The sequence below is a fragment of the Neopelma chrysocephalum genome, unplaced genomic scaffold, assembly GCF_003984885.1.
Source record: "Neopelma chrysocephalum unplaced genomic scaffold, ASM398488v2 Primary Assembly neopelma1_42b, whole genome shotgun sequence".
In the NCBI taxonomy this organism is placed as follows: Eukaryota; Metazoa; Chordata; class Aves; order Passeriformes; family Pipridae; genus Neopelma; species Neopelma chrysocephalum.
The window spans coordinates 2,557,908-2,579,638 of record NW_020897701.1 but is presented as its reverse complement, the minus strand read 5'-3'; the positions used below and the strand labels follow the sequence as shown (position 1 = coordinate 2,579,638).

The 21,731-nt window shown below is 39.2% G+C and overlaps 1 protein-coding gene across 4 annotated transcripts in view; it reads right to left on the bottom strand.

Moving 5' to 3' along the window:
• Positions 1 to 21,731, bottom strand: part of SH3D19 (SH3 domain containing 19) — an 87,290-nt gene that overhangs the window by 57,007 nt on the left and 8,552 nt on the right. For 2 of the 4 annotated variants that reach the window (XM_027676934.1, XM_027676935.1), the window contains exon 2: positions 10,473 to 10,512. In XM_027676934.1, coding sequence (XP_027532735.1) covers positions 10,473 to 10,512 — 40 coding nt within the window. Of the gene's footprint in view, positions 1 to 10,472; positions 10,631 to 21,731 lie in introns of those variants that run through there. The other 2 variants (XM_027676936.1, XM_027676937.1) reach the window with 2 other exon arrangements.

Genomic DNA, 21,731 nt, shown 5'->3' with positions numbered 1-21,731 from the left:
TATATGAATACTTTCCACATTTAGGGGTGTGTCATCTAATTTCAGTCCTCTGTAGCAAGGGACCCTCCTGTGACCTGAAGGGCACTGCTGGTGACCTGCCTTGGTTGTAGCCTCCAAGGCAACATCAACATGACTTTTTGTACCACTGAACCTTAGTTCTCTTCTTGAAGCTCAAATAGCTGGAACAGATGCAAAAGCAGCTCATTGTTGTCTACACTAAGGGCAAATACTAGCTCAGTTGAGCCTGTGATTTGCCACAGATGGCCAAAACCAGGACAAATACTATATGTAAACAGGGCCTAAATTCAAATGGCGATATCTGTACTAAGCAAAATACCGCTTGTGAAAAGAGAAATTTTGTAGCAAAATCAGAAATGCGAAATCACAAAAATTTCTTACAAATGACAAGATCAGAGTCTGAAATAAGCTGTGAAAACTGCACAGCAAGCATTATACTGAAATACAGTAAGGAGAAAGAAACTATCAATGTGACAGGCCTCACTAGGAATACTTTTCCCCCATGATGTAGTAGTAAGAATGCAACTGTAACATGTTTTAAAAGAGTACTTCATCAGTCATTTCAATATTCGACCTGCTAAATCAGATGCTACTTAAGGTAACTGATTCCCTATACTAGAATAAAGAACAAAGACACTAAAGAATAACCTACAATGAAATTACAAAGTAGGTGAGCAATACAGAAAAAGAGAACAAAAAAAAAGGAAGAAGTAACAATCTCTTCTCTTTTGGCACATTAGAATAAGAGGCCATGGAAACCAACACAATATAACTGCAAAGTGAGCTCTCCCACTCAGATTCCAAAGGCGAAGGAAAATGTAGTTGCTGTCCTAGACAGAAACCTACGTAAATCCTCAGGGAAATAAACCAAAGCTCAAGTATCAGCTCCAGCACTTTTAAAATATCAATATGAAATTCTTTCAGAGCGAACCTAACAACTACAACTTCTGAGTTCAAACTTTACAACCTGCTGAGTCTGCCTCCTCAGCCCTGACACACATACTATAGGCTGCCCTTAGCAGCTCCTCCTCCTTTTCTGTTTTCTTTGAGAATATTACAAATGCCTTTGGAAAGAATTCTCTGCCAGCCCTCTTTCCCAGCTACCAGATGAATTTCATCCGCTGTTTGTCACTGAAATGTCTTGAGGAGAAAAAAAAATTATAAAGAAGCAGAATTATAACCACTCTAATTTGGCCCATCACATGTTACTTATAAGCAGAGAATTCCAGTTCTCCCCACATCTTCCAGCCACCTCAGAGCAGGGCTAAAAGACAAAGCCGTATGGTTGATTTGAAGAGAATTATTTCAATTTTATAGGGAAAAAGTGAAATCTTCTCAAAATGACCTTTAAAAGGAAAGCATCATGATTAAAAAACTGTGATGTGTAACTGTGTGCTTCCTGAAACCACCTTTTCTAGAACTAAGGTCTAACATGGTTGTTTGTGCTCCAGATAGTTCCCCTAATGCACAAGGAGTGTGGCCATGAGTCTGGATGGTCCTCAGTACTTTCTACAGGAGTCTACTCCGGAAGATGATGGGATGGTGAAACTTGCTCATGTCCACAAGATGCCCAAAGAAGGACTGAAATTCTTTCTGTGAAGAAGGAGGGTCAGCCTTTTTCTCTTTATTCCTTCAACTAGCATCTCATTCTCAGCATTATTCTCCATTTTGAATTAGCATAAGCACTGGGGTGCAGCCCATACAACGGAAGGAGTTGTTCAGGGCACCAGAGCAAACAGTCCTTCAAAATTCCCTTTGCAGAAACCAGAAACAGAGCACTCTTTTATTAAAAGAAATCCCTCTTCTCCGTTTAGGAATACGGAATCTAGAAGTCTGGCTAGGATGCACCCTTCAAATAACTCTTTACTGTTGTGAGATGAATAGCCAAAGATCCCCAACACAACAGTGATGAATTGACAGCATTAAAACAAACACCCGCAGGAACAGGCTCTAGATACCCATGTGATCTCAAACTGCTGACAACGAAGCTGAACCCATCTGCCACTTATTCCTCTGCTCTACCTGTGGTATTTTTTTCCCTTATTTATAGATAAGTATAAACTGAGCAGGGAAAACTAACATTGCTAAGAAAAAAATTAAGCATAATGATTTATTATGGCAAAGAACCTGTCAAAGAAACATGCACAAAATTACTCCAGCTTATTCGACTTCCAGAAGGAACATGTCTGATGTGCACAGCACATGCTGCTGACCAGAAACATGTCATAAACAAAAGAAATACACATAAGCAGATTCCAATTTCAAGTTTCATGAGTTTAAATCCACGCTTTACCTGTAGGATTGCACTGAGTGACTAAGTCCAAAATTCAGCTCTCAGAATGAAAAAAATACAGCCACATGATCCTACATTTCAGCTAACAACAACAAAAGTCATGACACAGAGCCCTTACTTCCAGCTCTGTCATTGATTTATTGTGCAACTTGCAAGCAATCACTCTGCAGCCCTGTGCTGAACCTGCTTCATCTGTAAAGTGGAGACACAGCTATTTTTTTCCCTGGGGATCAGCCTTCTGATCCAACTAACCACATGAGCACTGATATCAGTCCAAAGGAGAAAATTAGATCCTTCCTTCTGGAGTGACACAGGCTTAGCTCAGCTCAGGGCAATTGTGAAACTGCACCCCAAGGGTTTGGGAAGAAGACTAGATACTTTTTATTATTACATCAACTTCTGACCTACTGGGAGTGCACAAAAGCAGGACGTTCTTCTTTTTACAGTCTAAAAGCATACTTAGACTAAGAGTAACCTGATACTCCCTAGCCTTAAACATCATAAAAGCTAAATGTAAAGAACAAGAATGTCACAGTAAAACATTCCCCAATATTAATTCTTTCTTCTACACACAAGTCTTCCCATTCGGATGGAGTGGAAGCAAGTTTCATGGTCTCAAACTTCAGATCTGTATTACAGTCTGTAACTCTGGCTGGATGGGCAAAAGCCTGAAATTTTCCTGTGTGGAACAGATGCATTGACAAGGTCATCCAGATATTGCCAGTTTTTTGAACAACAAAAAACCGTACTTCACAATGTCTGTGGGAATTAATTTGGTCCTTGATATTAAGCAGTCCAGTGTTTAGACTGTTTCTTTTGGCACTGTCTCCCACAGCATTATCATCTGGAAATCAAGTTAGTAAGTGACAGACAAACCGTCCGTAAGTAGGCTGAAAATAAGTGGGCTCAATCTCTTTCTCCTGTGAGGTTTTCAAATTTTTGCTAAAAAAAGGCATCATGGGTCTGATCTAGTGTTAGCACCTTCCCACTATGAGCAAGATATCTGATCACATGACCTGCAGAGGTCCCTTCCCACCACTCTGTGATTTCTCAGAACAGAAGCAGCTGAAGCATCAGAAATCTCTCTACACTGCCCATTTGATTAAGACATAACAGAAAAGTAGAGGTCTTAGGTAGGGTTTACAAGAGCACTTTTCACTCTTTCCAGTGCCCAATTCCAATACCATACTCTGGACTTTAAACTTACCTAAAATACACAAAATCTGTTAAATGCCCTACAAAATAATCAGTGAAATTACTCCTAAGGACAAAACAACTCAAACTGCTATGTGTCAAAAACATCAGCAGCAATTTGTGAGAGGTTTCAAACTAGAACCCCAGGCTTCAGGGGTTAGGAGCTAGCAAGATTTCTGCAGCAGAATGAAGGACTCTCATTCTGCCCTTCAGATATGCAAAGCTGGAATTTGGAGGTAATGGAGGGGCTGGAATGTATGGAGCTTACAGCTGGCAATGGCACAGTTGAGAGCTTCTGGGTAAGGATTAAGGGACAAACAAATAATGTGGATGTCATCATGGGAGTCTACTATAGACCTCCCAGCCAGGACGATGATGCCAACAAATTATTCTTTGAGGAACTAAGAGACACTTCTAAGTCATCTCCCCTTGTCCTTATGGGGGACTTTAACTTGCCAGATGTTAACCAGGAACACCACATAGCTGGCCCAAACAGGTCCAGAAGACTCCTAAAAAACACCTGGATAATAATGGATGATAACTTCATGGTATAAGTATTAAGGGAGCCGACTGGGAAAGATGCCCTCCTTCACTTGTTGCATGCTAACAGAGAGGGTCTCATGAATGAAGTGGTAATTGGTGGCCATCCTGGCCACAGCAACCACAAAGGAATGAAGTTTAAAATCTCTGCTGACAGGAGGAAAAGTGCCAGCAAAACTTCAATCCTGAACAGGAGGAGTGCAGACTTCAGGCTGCTCAGGGAACTACTTACTACGGTTCCCTGCGAAAATGCTTTTGAAGGTGCTGGGGTCCGTCAGTGCTAGTCAATTTTTAAGCATCACCTCCCAAAAGCATAGGAGCAGGCAATTCCAAAATGCTGGAATTCAAGCAGAAGGCTGGCTTGACTGAGCAGCAATCTCCTTTGGAGCTAAAGCAAAAAAAGGAAGATGTATGCCAAATGGAAGCAACATCAGGTGATGTGGGAAGAATACAGAGATGATACTCACCACTGTAGGGAGAGAATTCGTGTGGCCAAAATTAATTGGAGTTGAAGCTGCCAGAAATGTGGGGGGCAATAAAAACAGTTTTTTGAAATATGTTAATAGCAAGAGGCAGTGTAGAAATAACACTAGATTGTAACAGAATAAGGATGGTCACCTCACAAACAGGGACAAAGCAGAGGTGTTTAACACATTCTTTGCTTCTCTCTTCAACGTAGATGACGGACTTAGGAGGTCTCAGTGCCTTGAGCTGGAGGGCCATGACTGTGAGAATGATCAACTCCCAGCAGACCCAAAACACATGCAGGATCTGCTCCAGCTGAGGGGCCTGATGGCATGCATCCAAGAACACTCAAAGAGCTGCTGATATCATTGCAAGACCTCTCTCAATTATTTTTGAATGGTCTTGGGAATCTGGAAAGGTCCCAGCTGACTGGAAGCTGGCGAACATTGTCCCAATTTTCAAGAAGGGCAAGAAGGATGACCCTGGAAACTACAGGCCTGTCATTCTCACTTCGGTGCCCGGTAAAAGTATGGAGAACATTATTCTGGGATTTACTGAAAAACACCTGAAGGATAACACAATCACTGGTCACAGCCAGCACAGCTTCATGAGGGGAAGTCCTGCTTGTCAAATTTAATTTCCTTTTATGACAAGGTAACACACCTAGTTTTAGGAAGCACCTAGGAAGCCAGCTGATGTAATCTTTTTGGATTTCAATAAAGCTTTCGATACTGTCTCTCACTGTATCCTTCTGGGGGTTCCACAGGGCTCCATCCCCGAGCTCTTCAACATCTTCATAAATGACTTGGACACAGCACTGGAAGGGATACTAAGCGAGTTTGCAGACGACACAAAACTGGGAGGAGCTGTTGATTCCCTTGAAGGCAGCGAGGCCCTGCAGAGAGACCTCAACAAATCAGAGGACTGGGTAGTCACCGACCATATGAAGTTCAACAAGGGAAAAGTGCTGGATTCTGCACCTGGGACAGGGCAACCCTGGACATACGTGCAGACTGGGGGTCCTGGTTGATGGCAAGTTGAATATGAGTCAGCAGTGCCCTGGCAGCCAGGAGGGCCAACCGTGTCCTGGGAGGCATCAGGCAAAGCATCGCCAGCCGGTCGAGGGAGGGGATTGTCCTGCTCTGCTCTGCACTGGAGTGGCCTCACCTTGAATATTGTGTGCAGTTTTGGGTGCCACAATATAAGAAAGATATTAAGCTCTTAGAGAGTGTCCAAAGCAGGGCAACGAAGATGGTGAAGGCTCTGGAGGAGAAGCCATATGAGGAGATGCTGAGGGCACTTTGGCTTGTTCAGCCTGGAGGAGATTGAGGGGAGACCTCATCACAGGCTACAACTTCCTAGTGAGGGGAAGCAAAGGGACAGGCACTGATCTCTTCTCTGTGACCATTGACAGAACTTGACGGAATGGCCCGAAGTTGTGTCAGGGGAGGTTCATGTTTGATATTAAGAAAAGGTTCTTCAACCAGAGGGTGGTTGGGCACTGGAACAGGCTCCCCAGGGAAGTGGTCACAGCACCAAGTTTGACAGAGTTCAAGCATTTGGACAATACTCCCAGGCACATGGTGCGATTCTTGGTATCTCCTCTGCGGGGCCAGTAGTTGGACCCTGATGATCCTCACGGGTCTTTTCCCATTCAGGATATTCTATGTTTCTGTGGAATTACTAAATGACTGACCATAATAATTATAACATAGAAAATCCTGTTACTGTTTTCTCAAGAACTCAATAGCATATTGATTTGTAAAAGCACATTGGTTTAATTATATAGTGAGGACAGTTCCACTGTTCTCAGGCCAGCGCTTTAAGACTCCTTTCACGCTCTGTTAAAGGCTTAAGATCTTAATTAAAGGGCATCTTTCAGGCTTCACAGATGATCTGGGCAAACATATTCTTAAGATATAGTCACTTACTGTAATATTTATGAAACACAATTTCACAAAATCAACATTATATAGCTGAGGACTAGAAATGCAGAGCTTTCACTAATAGAATTCTGCTACATTAAACAAACAAACAAACAAACAACTAAAATAAAAGTCAGATACAGAAAACCATTCATAAAAATGATCGCTTGATTTACCAGATCGTCTCTAAAGGGATCTGTAGTCCCTTTGATCAGACACTTTAAGTGCTTCTTTATAAAGGAACAAAGGAAGAGTTGTGTCTATTTGTATAGTTGATTTGATGTATTTTAAATAAAAAGGCTCAATTTAGTTCGATCAAATGAAGGCAACCATCTGTAAAAGAACTTTAGCACATTACAGTCAGCAGACAGACTATATGCCAGTAAAACCTAGAATCTATTTCTAGAAATGAACTTATTGTTTTCATCCCCCTCCCTATTCTTCACAGTAGGCTCTGGTATTCTAAAAATCAAAATCTCTTACTTCACTTCAAATGATTGATATCCTACTAAATCTCTCAATAAATTGTTGCAGCGGTTAGTACCTTCATCCTCTCATCTCCAAGGTCAAGGCAACTAAAATGAATTATATCTTATTATAAGACCGTGTTTCAGGATTTTTTCATCCATAATCCTTACTCAAAAGGGAAAAAAAAGCATAATAAAATTCATCCAGTTTCTTCTATGAGCTTTACTCATGTTCAGGGATTAACTGCAAATATGTAGATGCCTGAAATCCTCTATTGTATGACTATCATAATTTTCAGTTTGAAAACATTTAGAGGAATAAAGGATCTACTTCTTTTGACCTAATTGACCCGTGTTACAGCAGTGCATGACCTGAAGCTATCAGAGCCAACAGTACTTGTGTGACCTGACAGTAAAATCAAGAACTAATTATAGTTACAGACCACTGTTGCCAGTAGAGATATATTTTAACACTGTCTGAAATATAGCAATTGAAGAATGGGTAATATTAGGTCATGAAACTAAATGTCTCTTGCTAAAAATTTAACATAGCGATAGGTATTATTTATTCAGGGAACATCTGTTTTTATCTTAATAATGTGCTAATATTTCACAAAAAACCCAACACAGAGCAGTACATGAAACAGATATCCCCAGGTCCTGTTGTGCTACTCCTTGCTTTATCTAAACAATTCTGAATGGCGCATGGTTGCCAATTGCCAAAACAGGCAAAAGATAGTGTAATAACACACATTTTGTAAGTATTCCCTAGTTTCCCTCCTTTTAAACCATTATCTATGGTCTTTGGTTCATCCACTCCCCAAATTTCTTCCCAGTGCCATGCCAGATCCCCATATCACCACTCAGAACGCCCTCCCTTTCTGTAGCATTTCTCCCATACAAACATTTGATAGGCTAGTAACAAACCCAGAATATTTTTCAGAGTTCCTGATACTGCTATAAAAATACTCCTACAAAAGGAGTAACTATATAAATGACCATTTATATACTGTTGTCTCTAGAATAGGTTTTTTATATGCTTTTCACTGCAAATCAACTATGTCCAAGCTGTGTTTTAGAACTGTTTCTGTTTCATTGCATGAGTTCTTCAATCGTAATACCGCAAAGACTCAAGCACAAGTTTGGAATGGATTTAGAAATACACGGGCACAGAAATACATGAGAAGAAGAAGTTGGAAAGGACAAGCTTTAGACCCTCAAAATCACAAAAAATAATGTCATGTGATCTTTTTATTAAGATGATCATATTGCAGACCAAAATTTAATCTTACAATGCATGAGGAAGAGTTGGTGGTTCCACTCTGGATCCTGAGAGAGATGGTATATTGTGTTTTTTAGATATGGATCCCACAACACACAGTTTAAGGAAAAAGTAGACAATATGCCTCTGAACCATTGTATTATCTCTTTCACTTGTCATGAACTGCTCCCAGAGAGGAAAGTGTCATGAGTGTAGTAGCTCACCATAAAATAGCATAAAATTGTCCCCAGTGGAACTCAAACAACTCTGAAATGCCATCCATGTTACAAGAGAAGTGTGCTTTGCACTTCAACTTCAGTCTTGCATACTTCACAATTTAGTTTTCTCTCAGTTCTTACATTTGGTCTTACACAGCTGCAGCTCTTTTCCTAGGTATGATATGGCCAGACTGGGGATAAGAAGCTCACCTGGCAATTTGTCACCACAGAATTATGCTCCCAACTCTAATGACAGATGGACCACAGAGTGTAGCAGTATCAATTAGCAGAGTACATAACCTAAGCAAGGCAGGCTGTTCCTGTCCCAGTATAGAAACAGCAGTGAGACCTGCACAAAGCCACACTACCCTTTAAACAATGGCTTTTCTTCCTCATAGCTCATCCAGGAAAGCAGAGCTATCACGGATAGCCAGTGAGATTGAGAAGTGGGTAGAAGATACATAGGTATGGTCAGAAAGCACATGTGCCACTGACAGGAATGAAAGACTGCATTTTTCTCAACATTATGAGCAACTTAAGTTATATACTGTTAATTTCTCTGTGCTTTCCACCTGAGAATTTGGGGTCTGTAGCCCAGACAACTTAGTGAAGTGTTTTATTGTCAGGGCATTTGAAACTGCAATTCCACAGAAAAAATAGGAACTTTTACTTTGCTTTTGGTTCCAAATTCAAAGCTCTAAAATACACTCTAAAAAGGTACTGGCGAGAAGGACCAGACAGAAGAAAGGGGAAGAGATTAAAGCTGTTTCAACCACAAACTAAAAATTTTGATAAAATAAAATTTCCTTTTGATAATGATTTGGATTTATTTGACATTATTGTAATATGACATCTAATAGATCTAATTAGATCTAATAGATCTAATAGAAGTTCAAACATGTGGAATGTAGCTGCATCATTTTAAGAAAAAAAGTGAAGTACTTTTAAGCATAAAAGGAAACCAGGACATGCAGTGATTGAGGTTTTAAGTAGATGTAAGTAATCAAAGACAAAGGCAATACTCCCCTGCAATTTAAAGACACTTCTGGAATCAACTACAGTGCTGGGCAGATAGGGGAGGGAAGGGAGAAGCATACTCTCTTGCATCACATCACATGGTACATACAACACACCGACTGTGCTATAAGAAGAGGCTACAGTTCCGACTGTTCTTCCAGCTATAAAAGCTACCCCACTGTTCTGTAAAACTGTTAATAAAAAAGGAAAATTTAGGCTGTAAAAATCAAATTAACATGTCAGGTCATGTCAGAAGGCTGGACACCAGCAGCATTTTTTGGAAAGACTTTTCACAAAGCAGCGGGAAAGCCAGTGTTAGCTGGTCTGCTCTATCACTTCATTAAAATCCCATTATCCACCACATGATATGGATGAGATCCCATTCCCCAGTGGAGAACTGAAAGAGAGAGAGTTTGAAAATATGGCAGAAGAGAAAGGGATTTTTTTAAAAATAAGAGGATCCAAAGAACTACAGAATATTCAGAAGCTTAAGGGAAAATATGGCCTCACAAATCAATAGCTTAGAAGTCCATGACAACTGCTGATGAAAATTCTAAATAAACACAAAATGTTTGTGTGTATGTGTGTGTGTTTTGTTTAATACTCTTTCATTTGCTTCTCTCAGTTTTGAAATCTTAGGTATGATGGGATCAGAGTTAATGGAATAAATAATAGCATTGCTATTCTTGACTGAACCAAGAATTATTTTCCTTGCTACAGAAGCAAATAGTTCAAAGAAGCAGAAGTCATGAGGGCTTCTTTTTTTAAACCACAGCTTTACTGAACAACCCTGTGCACAATACATAAACAAGCCTTTGGATTTTAAGGACACACAATTACAATGTAGTAAGTCCTGTTAATTTCTTGTAAAATTGCCCATAAGGAATATAAAACAACTATATTTAACACAAAATTATTTTGGTATTGCATTATTGTTGCCAAAACAGAGAAGTAGAAGAATGGCATTTTTATTTTTCTGGCCAATCTCCTAGGTCATCCCATAAAAGGAAAAAAAAATAAGGGGAAAAAATAAGAAAAAGAAGAGAAGAATAAATACAGAAATATGGTTCTTACCCTGAAGAGCGGCAGTCTGGTTTATTTCTTTCTGAGCGATCTGTGAAAAAGGAGGCATAATATCAGCACAGAAGTTGGATGTTCTTTAGCAATACTAGTACAGAAGTCTTATAAGAACTGTAAAACCATATGACTAGCAAAACCAAAAGCTGATTCTGTTATAAAACTGTTTTTCCACACTTGACTAGTCTGCCTAAGACCAAGTAAAATTACTGCAAGTTTAATGTTTTGTAAAATTCCTCCACTCAAAACACCGTGTATTTAATGTTTTGTATTAATGATTTGGATGCCTCGCCTCCCTTTAGCTGAAATGAATAGGGCTTTAGTTTAGGGTAAAAATAAGGGAGAGGAAAGAGGAAAAAAGAAAAACCACAGATTACTCAGCGCAAAAAAATCATTCCATGAATCACAGCTGGCAGAGTTCCCCGACAGGATGGGAGAAAAATCAGCAGTTGGTTGCAGCAACATCTGCAAATACAGTGAATCCAGTGCAGCCCCACCATTAACTCTTCAACTTCTGAGGGTTCCAGATACTGAATCTTTCTGTGTTTTTAGAAACGGCTTTGTTTATCCTGTATTTCAAGTAACTTAACTGCACAAATAAAAAGCTTCAATATGCAAAGAAAGTATAAAATACTTCTCCTAAGAGTTAAGATTATCATAAAAGCATAACAAAATAACCACAGGGTTGTGATATTAGAATTCACATATTATCTGTTATATTGTAAGTCTAGAATATCTCTTACTGCATGACTTTTCAACTACCTGAAAGAATTGAGATTGCTGCTCACCTAAAATACATATATTATACATATAAAATACATATATTCCAAAATTAGAGGGGGGTTTAAACTTTTATTATAGAAAGATCCACTATGCAAGTAGAAGGAAATTCTTACAGGCTACATATAACCCCCACTGACCATGGTAATTTTGCTTCTAATTCAATCTGTATTTTAAACAGAAAGCTATTTTTCATGTGCTAGTAAACGCTTCACTGAAAAGCCTGTCTATACAGAAGAGTGTCTTCCTAAAAAAATGTTCACCTTCACATATTGTATTTTCAACCTTAAAGCTCTGCATTTGAAATAAAATTTGTTCTCTCGATAGCACACATTTGTTTGTGCAGTGTATAAAAGAAATATTTTCCTCTCTAAGCTTTAAGTGCTCATTTGATTGTTTTCATGAAAGTGGTAAAAAATTATTGCATGCCAACAGTGCTAATGCTTCTTCCTTTCATAGGTGCTCCTATTGAGCCATCATAGCCACACAGTGTGTAACTTAGTCTGTTTCCTGACCCACAGCAATCTCCATTGCATTACACCATGTGCAACTCTGGTAGCTAGAAACACCATGGTGTAGTTCTGGTATAGCTCAAACCAGAGTTGTGGCAACAGTTGTTCAAACACACACAGAATGGCGTTCTCCATCCTTACCATGTAACTCCTTATCTGGGAGTACTGAAAAAAACGAGACAGGACTTACTACTGAAATGTGCTTGCCATGTGTTGCTTGTTATCAGTGTTCCCTGCTCTGTAGGCAGCCACAATCTAACAGCATTCAGACAAAGCCTTTCCACTTCTAAAAAGATCGTGTGAATAAACCAGTGGGAAGGAAGCAACAGGGTCAGTGCACATGTAAGCACAGCTCCTGGGAGCTCTCCCTCCAGACCTTGTCCAGTCAGCAGATCCACCACTGCTGCAACCTGCTCATTCAGGAAACCAATGCAATTCCCTTTTCCCTTCTGTTTTCATTCCTCTTTCAACATTTCAATATTACATTTGTTTTTACACATTTTATTTACTGCTAAGCTTAGAGAGAGCACACCACCCAGACACACATTTGGTTGTACTGAAAAGAACAAATTGTATACCTACAAGCAAACAGCACTTAAAAATAGAAATAAAACCTGCACCTGTTTAAGGTTATTGTGAACTGAATCTTTTAAATTTATTTTAATATCAAGTGTAAGAAAAGACTCAAAAAGCTGAATCTTTCAATTAGGCGCTTGGAGTCAATCAGGTGGTGGAGTCACCATCCCTGGAAGTGTTTTAGGAAAGACTGGACGTGGCACTAAGTGCAATGGACTAGTTGAGATGGTGGTGTTCGGTCAGAGGTTGGACTTGATGATCTCAGAGGTCTTTTCCAACCTAATTGATTCTGTGATTCTGTAAATGTTGCAATTCTAGATGCTGTTTTGGCATTAGGTACAAGCGCCAAGTAATGACACACACCTCCAGAATCTCTAGAATATGAAAGCCTAGAAGAAACAGGCAAATCTTTTTTTTTTTTAATACATAGACACATACATGTTACACTTAAACACACACACGTGCAGATCTTCTCTCTCCATTCTGTAGGCAAATTCTTGGCTTGGAAAAGCTGAGCCTCAAAAGTGCTCACTCACAACTGATTCTCTTTTCTCTATACATGTTACTTCAACAACAGAGAAATCTTTTCGTAATCTAACAGAAATAATCATGAAGGTCGTATAGTTGCAAAGATCTGAAAATTAAATCCTGAACTACAGATTTTCCTCTATATCAAAGACGTAAATTGTTATAAAACACTACGGGACATGATGTCTTTCTAGCAGAATACAGTATATCCCTCAATTCTAAACTCTGGAAGCCAAAACAATATGTTAGATTAGAGCAAACACTGGATGTTGCTGGACTAGCATGCACAATGAACAAACAGGACAGTAAGAGACCAGAAAGTATTCCCTATCCTTCTCTTTCTAAAAGCAATAGAATTCCTTACTGTGTATGTAGCTGTAGTAAAATAGGCTAGGAGTTCCTAAGCAGCTAGTACTCACAAGCCACCGAACTGGATGGTAAAATTCTAAGTTTTGGTTAATGAAGTTTTTTCTTTCTGCCCTCCAATCCACAATTTGCATAGCCAGACACCTGAATTCTCTCAATCCATAAGACCCGACCATGCTCCACCCTCCTGCAGACCATACTGAAAGATTTTCTCCTCTTCATATTAACATCTACTGTTTACAAAACCTTTGTTGCCCTTATGCAAATGCAGCCATTGCAGGAGAAATATATTATCCTTGTTCAGCAGCAGGATAAAGTGCAAGAAGTCAAGGAGCTAGCAGGTGGAATAGATGAGACAGAAGAAGTCAGAGATTCCTGGCTGAGGTTGGGAAGACTGTCGCCAAGTTCTAAGCACTGCAGAAGAATCAAAGTTAACATCAAGGCACAAAGATCTGCTATTCATACCACAGTTGTTTGACAAATCTAGAGTTTATTTAAAAGATCATGCTGCATGTATTTCATCAATAGCATGGACACCTTACGCCTTTTTTCAGCATTCAAAGGTTGAGCAGCAGGCAGAAATGCCATGTTTCAAGTTGCTTTTAGAAAGGTTCAGGTTTCTTTGACTGGTGATTCTCTTACCCTTCAAGCATGGGAAAAGTATCCTCTTTTGTTGTTTGCTTTTAATACGATAGAACAGTTTTTCTTCTCAAGGAAAACATAAACATAACCATCAGGAGAAAAATAACTGAATCAACATTATTTCAGTTGCTCCATAAAGTGGGAACAACTGAAGTTTTTGCCAAAAAAAACACCAATGCAGAAAATTATATCTTCTAAGGCAATAACTCTTGTGTCTGGAAGACAAGCACAGAAAAGGAAAAAGGCAACTCACACGAAACAGTCATTGTTTTTCTCTGTTTATTTTGCAAGCTTCTTCAAAGTATCTTGTTGCTAAGAGTGACTTCAACTGAAAAGTGTGCTCTCACTAGAAAAAAATTTAAGTATAAACATAAAATGCTGTTGAAAAATAAGTGGAAAGTTAACACACATTTTGCCACATCAAAACTGCAAAGCTACTGGGGAACCTTCAATGCAATTACCTACCAAGGTTGGTAACTTCCTGCTCTTAGTCCCATTCCACAGCCCAATCTTTTTTAAAAGCTGAATTGCATGAAGGGAGCAAAGGGGAGCACATACCATTCCCATTTCTGGGAAATATTGTATTTTCCAGCTTAATTATGGTTCTTGAATTGAGCAGTCAGCAGAGGAGGCAGAACACTGTAACACTCTTCAGGAAGACATATAGTTAGAACAGCTGTCTCCGTCTCCGTCTCTGTAGTTTTTAGCCCCTGATGGTACAGCAGTGGTTTCACAATGAAATGCTGTACATGCTGTACATGCTGTAGCATGAGATGCTACTGTAACAACGGCAAACCTCTAGATAAACCAAGTAACAGGAATTGTGGGCTCTTAAGCAGTGATGGCAACACCAAAATACACAGAGCACTTGTATTCTCAGAACAGGCAAATGTTGCAAGAAGCTACACAACCTGCCCTAATCTGAATGCATCAATCCCCAAGGAGCTTTGAAAACTTCCAGGCCTTAACAAACCCAGATGCTGATGCAGCAGCTTTACAACACATCATGCAGAAATGCGATGGCTCTTACCACTATTTCAGTAACATGCACCTAGACCCACGTGATCACAGCTAAACGGTGCAACAGTCCCCGCCATGCATCTGCATTAGATCAAGAGCCTCGAATTTCTATTTCAAATTATCAATGTAGATAGGGCCCTCACTCAAACTCAATGCACATTTTCTGAGTAAAAGATCCTGCATTTGTGCAGGGCTTTCAATGCTCTTTGATTTATTTGCACTGAGACAAGCAGAAACTTCCACTGATACTGTCACCTTTTTGTCTTCTGTCCTGTTAAGGCACATTGTGGCTCACAGCAACTCTTCCTTCTTTTCAGCACTCTCAAGTAAGGAGTCAGAACAGTGCAAATTGATTCCACTGTATAGAATCTACTACAAATTTTGTTCCATTTTACTAGCAACAGCTATACAACAAACCCCCTAAAACTGAACATTTGTGTATGTATTTTAGTATAACAGTAGAGTCCCTTATCGGTTGTTTAAGAGGCAGAAAGCTCAAGGAGAGATTAATGAGAGGCCTGGAAAAAACTTTTAAAATTTAGTTTATGTACAGCTTTCCCTTTACTACAAAAGGCCACAAAATCAGGACACACTCAAAGTTTATAATTGCAAACACAGATAGTTTTTATACTTGCTTTAAATTCTACAGTATGCTGTTGAATTCCAGAGCAGTACATTGCAGGGGAAAAAACAACTTCATAATTCCCCCCCATGAAATGATACAAGTCTGTCAGTTTTAATGCTAAACAGTAACTAAGTCTGCAAGCACAAAACATTCCTGCAGTTTTTTATACCTGGAGTAATGCTTTTTTCTCGCCCCTCTAAAGTATGACTGAGAGATGGCTGAAGGCAGACCCCAACACATACCTGAGAACACACTGAATCTCTGCATTAGAGTATTTAACTTTGAAACCTACTGACCACCCTAAAGCATAAAATTATCCAAAGACTATATTCTTTAACTTGCTAAAGAGATTAAATATAAATTATTATCACCTTTAAAGCCTTTTGTGCACTTGTACAACATACAAGTGATATGGAAGGAATTTACTGGACAGCAGAGGTCACATTTGCCAGTGCTACATTAACTGTTGATTTGTTTTTGTGACTCTGAATTTCCACCCCCTCATTACTCCTGCATTGCAACAGCAAAAGTGTGCACTCATCGGTGTGAACCTATGTACCAGCATAAGAAGGGGCTGATGCAGAAACAAAAGAGAAAGGAAACAGACTGTGTAAGGTCTCACCACTTCTCAAAAAGTTTCATGCTGTAAGAACCTAGACCAAACTCAGCACCAGGAACCAGGCTTGTTCTCAAGCCATAGGTGACAAACAAAGTACACAGGCAATCAAATACACCCAGCATATACATGTTATCACACTTGTGCCTTCTACCACAGTTGTTTAAGAAGGAAATTCAGGATACAGTTGTTTCTAAAGCTCTTTTTTCAAGAAGTTAGTAACTCCTGAAAGTACAAGTCCCCACATCTTCATGAAAGATCTCCCAGCTGATCAGTGCAATGTAGTTCTTAGATTATGTACGGCGGGTACAAGCAGACATAGGTATCTGCACACCACCAAAATCACAGCAGCAGCTACTCTGGACAAGCCCTGCTACTTAATTTTTTTGATACTTTCATGAGGAAAATACTAATTGACTCAACCTTTTGATAGACAAAAAATTTATAACCACAAAATACGTTCTTCTCTATGCATTCCAGAAACGCTGGATCTACATTTCTAAAAAATATTTCTCTGTTGTTGCTAGCATTGCCAATAAAAGGAAATTATCTTTCGAGAGCATTGCACTATCTTTCTCTTCCCAAATCAGAGATTTAGCATAATTCTGCATATTCCTCAGCTAGACCACAGAGCTCAGTCTTACAGTTAGACATGTGTGAATAAGCTTGTGCTTCTGACACTGTATTAACAGACCATCTTATAAACATTCATACACTACATGCAAGACCCAAATTTATTCAATTATTTTGCTACTCAGGGGTTTGCTCTGCTTGAGGACCAGCACATCCAGCTGCAAAAGAGCCTCCAGCTTTGAACACCTGAGTGTAGGTACACTTCCCTGTCACAACATCCCCCTTAGCACACAAATTAGGGGCACCTTCCATGCTAGGAGACTGAAGATGTCCAGAGAGAAATATTGCTATGGAATGATTAAGATAATAATGATAAAAGGCTTTCTAAAAATAATAAAAAGAATAATTTTCTTTAAGTTTTCCATAAGGCATTTGTTTTGGATTCTTTTTCTGTTGAACAACAGTTTCCTAAACATGTGCACTCCTGGCCACAGGGAGAATAATTTGAAGCTATGACTGCAGGGGCTATAATTTCCACCATTTAAACAATTTCCTTGATTATACAGTACAAAACTAGGTGTTGTGGAAAGACCCTTCGTTGTACGCAATTCAGATAATCACACACCCTACCTTGTTAGTTTCAAAAGACAGAGTCTCCATCAATTATGCTCTATAGTAAGAACATTTATTCTTGGACGTAAAACACTGAAAATGCCACCCTTCCCTCCACCTTGCCAACCCAACAATCCTGTCCCATATTCTGAGTTGGAAGGGACCCACAAGGATCGAGTCCAACTTTTAAGTGAATGGCCCACACAGGGATTGAACCCACAACCTTGGCATTGCTAGCACGTGTTCTAAGCAACTGAGATAATCCAGATTAAAAACTTTCTGAATTTGCTAATCTGAAACAATATGTTTTTCCTCTTGAGATGGCAAACCTCAAAAACAAAAGTTTCCAGTATAATCTTATGCACTAAGCATTTAGAAGTTAAGTCATACTCAATGTGCGTGACACATGGATTCACAATAAAGTATTGAATAGCAATTCAGAAGATAGTCCTATTTCCATATCAGGGGAAACTAATTCAGCTTTAAAACAATCAAGAAAATTCCTTCCTTTTTTTCTTTTTTTCTTATTTTATTCTGTGAAGCCACTGACAGAATAAAGGTGATATTGCTTCCAATTTAGAAATCAGACATTATAGTGAGTGTAAGTAAGTGCATAGGTCTGCACTTTGGCAGAAGTTTGGAGACTGGGGGGATGAAACAACATAGAGAGAAAGAAAATTACATATTAAAATAAAGGATCGTAAAACACTCAACCATAAAAAACCCAACAACTCTAAAAAAGAAGAAATGTACCAGGCAAATAACAGTATTTACTTCTCTTAAGATACCACTGAAATATTCAATACCTTTTTCTCAGAATATTTTGTGGTCCTTCGTCACTATTTATGATAAAAGAATCCTCAAGCTGTTTACCCAGTTCACATAAAGGCACCTAATGAGAACAGTCTTAAACCTCAATGATTTTGTTACAAGTACTAATTTTCTAGGGAAGTGCATTTGAAATTAGCCTACTAACAAAATATTCTTCCTCCAGTGACATTGGTAATTCTGCCCAACAGAAAAAATTCTGAGAAACTGAACGTAACAATTGCTTCTCACATGCATTGCATGCATACCATAAAATGGATTACTCCCAAAATGGTCTCCTGCACTTTAATCATCAAAGACTAAAAGATCTAGAAACATCATAAAAGGGATTAATGTGAAGGTGCAACACATTGATTTGTTTAATAATGTTGTCATATACCAACAAATTGTTGCAATCTGAGATAACCCTCATCCATCAGCTTTGAGTACACACTTAAAAGTTGTGCAACTCTAAGATAGTATTCCACAGAACAGGAAGCTCAGCACTTCCCTATTATTGAAGTAAGTAATGTTTTAATCCATATTATTAAATAATGTAGTGATCAGCATCCAATTTTTTAAGTAGTGAGTCACCTGGCATTCTGAAGACATTTTACTGAGGTGTGCGATGAGTTTATCCACATCTACTCCAAGGTAAGTGTTAAACAACTACCAAATCCCCTTCAAGGTACCTCAGTCCTTCATTATTGGCCTAACGTGTGCGTGTAAATCTGCATACGTGTGCCCTTCGGTCCTGAAGGACCAGCCTGACCAGAAGTCCCTATGTACAGCTGGATTCCTTGCACCATGATTTCACTTCATGCAGAAGGCCCATCTGTGCAGTCCATCTGATCCCTCTGTAGCCACATCTGCTGTGTCCATGGGAAAATGAAGGTGTGCGGACTCATCTGACCAACACTAAATTAGGGTCTTACTACAACTTGAGATAGGAATTCAAAATGGAAGGCCAGTTCAAACAGTGGGAGCACATCAGAGGTCCTGACTAATCGGTAAGAGTGCCAAACAGGAGAGGATTACTGAGGAAGCCCACAGGTCCTCAGTGACTTTGACACGGACAGAAAGATGCAGCCACTGGACACCAGTGTCATTACCTTAGCACAGGACCACTTGCCTAATCTACGTGAAACATATCCTTCCAAGTTCCAAACCAGAAAATAACAATGTTTTATAAAGAGGGAAGACAGGAGGGAAAAAAAAGAGAGGGACAACAAGGAAACAGCAAGTCACAGAATAGAAACACCACCAGCTGTGATGAAAGAGAGGCAGGCAACCCTTCCTGGGGTTTTATAAAAGCACAGGGCTTTTATACCACTTGGTAGCAAGTTCAAGCATGCACAGCAAAAATAAGTATGGTTCATGGTTCACAACACGCAGCTTGGTGTCTTATTTTTCATTTAAAAATTGAAAACATGGTTGAATTCAACACAATTTACAAAACATATACAAATCATAATAAAAGTGCTGAGTTCTCTCTGTGTACAAAAAGAAAGCTGTAAGTCACAATTCTAAGAAATGCCTTTTAAACAACCACTCATATACATACACCTTTCATTCTTCACATGTGGCCCTTGTACTGTAGACAAAGCTGATTGCACCTACTTCTGGTCTTCTGAGAAATTTCAGCATTTCACAGAGCTTTCTCGCCCATTTTTTTCAAATGTTTGGCAATTGTACTTCCTTCTCCTCCCAACCTCTCAAAAATACAGAGTAGAAAAAGCAGCTATTACAAAAGTAATTTTTTAGCTGCTTTTAGCCCTGACATGGGGCTAGTGTATCTTGTCATCAGTCTTCTAAATACAAATCCATCCATTCAGTTGCTATTCATGGTAACACAAAGCAGCTTCCATACTGTTCAATGAGAGGCTTCAAAAATCATATGGCAACTTAAAATTACCAAGCAAAAGGATGGCAAAGCCATAAGCATCCAGAAACGCTCAAAACAAAGAATCCTGTATTTACCACAGATAAGCCCAGGGTTTCTGGGCACTCTTGTAATGCTGGCAGAAACAGCTGCAATTCTCTGGTACTTTGGAGAAATACCTCTCCTCCCATGTGCTCCTAGACCTCTCCCCACTTCTGTGCACTCACCAAAAAGGTCTACAGATCCTGTCAGAGGCATCCAATTTCTCTAAATACACTAATAAGTACCTCTACATCGCTATGGTGCCAAAATACCATAAAGACACACCTCAATTAAGTAATTCTTGATAATGGAACCACCAACATCAAGCCAGTGGACAGTAATTAGAGAAATGAAGTCTGCCTGATGTCGTGGCAGCTGCTACCATGCATTTCCCAGAGGTGATATTGGTGATCTACAGCAAGCTTTGCACACCAGCACAGAAAAAACAGATTCTGCCATCGTGAAGTTAGGCCCATGAGTGCTGAATACGTGAGGTCTACAACATTATCCCATCTCCTCGTTCAGTGACACGTGTTCCATGCTGGTAGTGACACTCTTCTAAGTACTGTCTTGACCTGCCTAAACAATGGCCGTGGTAGACTACAGCAGGTGTCCAGCCTCAAGTGAACTTCATCATCCCAGTCTGGAGTTCACTGGGTGTTAAGTCAGACATATTTGCAAAGGTTGGCCAGCTTAAGGCAAATGACCAAGCTTACAGCATTTGCCATCAGTTAAACTATGGCACCTCACTATGCTGCAGGAGAGAGTTTTAAAACTTCTAATTTGATCCCAAGTCCCACATTTCTATTCTGTACCTAAATTTACAATGCAGTCATAAAATGAATATAGCACACTGATGGAGCAATTTATTATGAGAAAGTTATCAAAATGCTGAGCTTGTTTCTAGACATTTATGTCCCATTGCTCCAACAGCATGAGCCAACATCATTTAAAATTCTTTTAAATTATTTAGCACAGATGTGCACAACCTGAATCAATTTTCATGAACAGATCTGTGATACTGAGCACTCAGGTTTTAATGCAAGAAGGAATGCATGCTGAATACAAGTTTATCACCTTTAGAAAACAAGTTATATTAATTTTAGCTTCTCTCTTATAAATAAAATCAAAATGCTATAACTGAAGAAAAAAAATCAAATGGCCTCTCTTATGCATACAATATTCTGTCTAGAAGGAGAATAGATCAGAAATCCCTTTGTAGGTAAATTTTCAAGCACTGTTTTTCCTAAGTTATAAGGAACTAAATCACCATACTCAAGACCATATTGAAAGCAGCATACAGATTAGAAATTTATCATCACAATTCAAGAACCAATGAATACCCAGTAAAGATACCAACCAAGGTAGGTAAAAGGTAGTAACTGATTTCTTATATAGAATAATCATGTTCCTTACTACCATGCAAGATTTGAAGACCAAAAGTCTAAGTGGATTCAAAAACAGAATTGAATGTGCAAAAGATAAGTCCACTGGCAATGATTTAGCAAGGCCTTTTATATGCAGCCTCCAAGAACTTGCTAAGAAATTGACTGCAGAAGGGAAGGAATCTCTCTTGGAAGTAAAAATTGAATCCTAGGAGGTGTTTCTTGAATACTTTCCTGAAAACATTTGTAGGCAATTGTAAGAAACAGGTTACCTGAGGGGATGAACCTTT